This window comes from Volvox carteri (assembly GCF_000143455.1).
Source record: "Volvox carteri f. nagariensis unplaced genomic scaffold VOLCAscaffold_36, whole genome shotgun sequence".
NCBI lineage: Eukaryota > Viridiplantae > Chlorophyta > Chlorophyceae > Chlamydomonadales > Volvocaceae > Volvox > Volvox carteri.
This window is the reverse complement of record NW_003307579.1, coordinates 1091334-1093597: the sequence shown is the minus strand read 5'-3', so window position 1 is coordinate 1093597 and position 2264 is coordinate 1091334. Positions and strand designations below refer to the sequence as shown.

The window sequence follows — 2264 nt, the reverse complement described above, 5'->3', positions numbered from 1 at the left end:
GCCGCAGCCCTCCTCGCGCCAGGATCTCCCCCACTTCCCGGTCTCGTAACCCCCCCCTCCTCCCCCCGCCTTCTGGCGACGGTTCAGAGCGCCCCGATGATACAGCAGCCCCGGGCGGACGATACGACGATACGCCAGACGACAACAGCACCGATGGACCATCTCCTTTCCATTCACCGCCGCAAACCGCAAAGCCACACAACGACGGGGGAGCACGTCCCAGAACACACGGTCTCCTGTCCCTTTACACAACCCCTCTCGCGCTTATAATGTGGATGATGGTTCTTCTGGTCGCGGCCGGCCCCATCGCCACACGAAAACGCCATACACACACACACACACAGCGGAATCGCCCCCCCCCCCGCCCCCCCCCCTCGATAATGAACCCGCATGCCCGTGCTCCTCCCCTCCAACAACCCCCCGTTCTACACCACCCCAGTCCCTACCGTCATGACTCACCATCTCATAGGATGAGCATCCTCAGCTCATGATTAGAGTCTCACCACCACCACCATCACCACCACCACCGGCACGAACCAGCGGTTAAGAGTTATCGCGGCCCCTACTGCGGCCCCTCCACCCCGGGGTGACAGGAGGAGGACGGGGAGGCGCGGGAATGGGGCGCGGGAGTTCTATCTACTCCCCACGGCTTGGGCAGTACAACTCCGGGGATCCCACATCACCCACGTAGTCCCCCACCTCCCCCCTACCTCGGTCACGCAGAGGAGGTAAACATGGCGCCGGCCGTCCCCCCCCCCACCACCACCACCACCACACGCGACTCCGGTCACCTCCATGCAGCTCCACCATTCCAGCTGGGTAACACACCGCACCGCAACAACAACACCAGCAGCAGCACCACCACACCGCTCCAGTCTCTCCCCCCCCCTGCGGCCCAGATCAGTGAAACACCCTCACCACACCACACCACACTGTGCCAGGCGAGGAGAGCTTCCGAAGCCTAAGGGAGTCAGGTGCGTGGTGGGTGGGTGGGGAGGTGGGAGCAGCAGAAGCGGCTCACATGCCCCAGCTACACAGCAGCCATCTATCGCTCCTCCCCTCGACGGGACGCACAACGGGCCCCCAGGAGTACAAACCCCCCAGGACACGACGTGATCTCGTCAAGCCCGGGTACGGCAGTAGCGACGGCAGCTCGCGCCGACACGCGCACTCGCCGCCCCGCTCCACTACAAGAAGAGGTACTGCGCCACATCCGACAAGGAGATGATCCCCTCCACTCGCCTCGTCTCCGGATGCACAACCACCAACCGCCTAACCCCCGGCACCGCCAACCTCTCAACCACCGTCCGCAGCGTGTCGTCCTTGGTCACAACCCACACACGAGCGCCCAGCTGCGAAGAGAGGGAACCGCCGGTGGCGGCGGAGTTGGAAGCGGCTCCGCCGCCGCCGCCTGCCGCGCCGCCGGAGGCAGCACCAACGGCTCCGCCTCCGCCGGCGGTTGCAGCTGCCGCCGCCGCAAACTCCGCCGATATTCCGCCCATCCCCGGCGGCTGCGTGTTGGCTGCGGTTCCAACTGCGAGTCCTGCAGCTCCCCCGGGCGCCTGGGCCCAGGACACTGGGCTGTTGTGAGAGAGGGACAGACCCTGACCCACCTGCAACAACCAAACCAGGACGCGTGTGTATTGTCTGTCTGCCGACCCGTTTGCCTGACTGAATGTACTATTAATAACATGAGCCGCGTCGTGACGCAATTTGCCGCGGATGCCAGTGTGCATATTTGTGTCACTCTCTCTCCCCCCCACCCAACACGCTCGCCTTGTCAACTTTCCCCTCTCCCTTGAAGCCTTACCACGCCCCAACCCCCCTCTCCCCTATCGGCAGGCCCGCCCCCAATTCCCCCCTCATTCCCCCCCGGGTCAGACTCATCGACCCGTACATTGTACGACTAGACTAGACCCACCGTCACGTCCTCCCACTGGAGCCTGTTGTACGCGCCCCCCTTGCACAGGTCGGTGATCTGGCTCCTCGCATACACGTCCACCAGACACCGCTTCTCATCCACGACCGGCAGCGCGGACACCCCCGCCTCCAGCAGCAGCGCCAGGGCGGTGGTCAGAGAGGTGGACGCCGTAACCGTGTGGAGGGGCTGGAGGGGGGCGGGGGGGGGGGCGGTCAGAGAGGGAAGGAAAGGGAAAAAAGGGTTGCGAACACATCACTGACGTCGGAGGGCCAAGAGAAGCCAGGGGGAGGTTGAGTCAGGAGGTGGAGCGGCTGCTGGGGGTGGGATTGGGGGGGGGTTACGA

At 64.8% G+C, this 2264-nt stretch overlaps 1 protein-coding gene across 1 annotated transcript in view; it reads right to left on the bottom strand.

Annotated features, from left to right (window-relative positions):
* Positions 1-1187: 1187 nt before the first annotated feature.
* VOLCADRAFT_63727 (uncharacterized protein) overlaps positions 1188-2264 on the bottom strand; it is a gene marked incomplete at both ends in the record, with an annotated part of 5970 nt that continues 4893 nt past the window's right edge. The window contains 2 exons of the mRNA XM_002953416.1: positions 1188-1396; positions 1918-2107. Of these exons, the coding sequence (XP_002953462.1) occupies positions 1188-1396; positions 1918-2107 (399 nt within the window). The remainder of the gene's footprint in view (positions 1397-1917; positions 2108-2264) is intronic.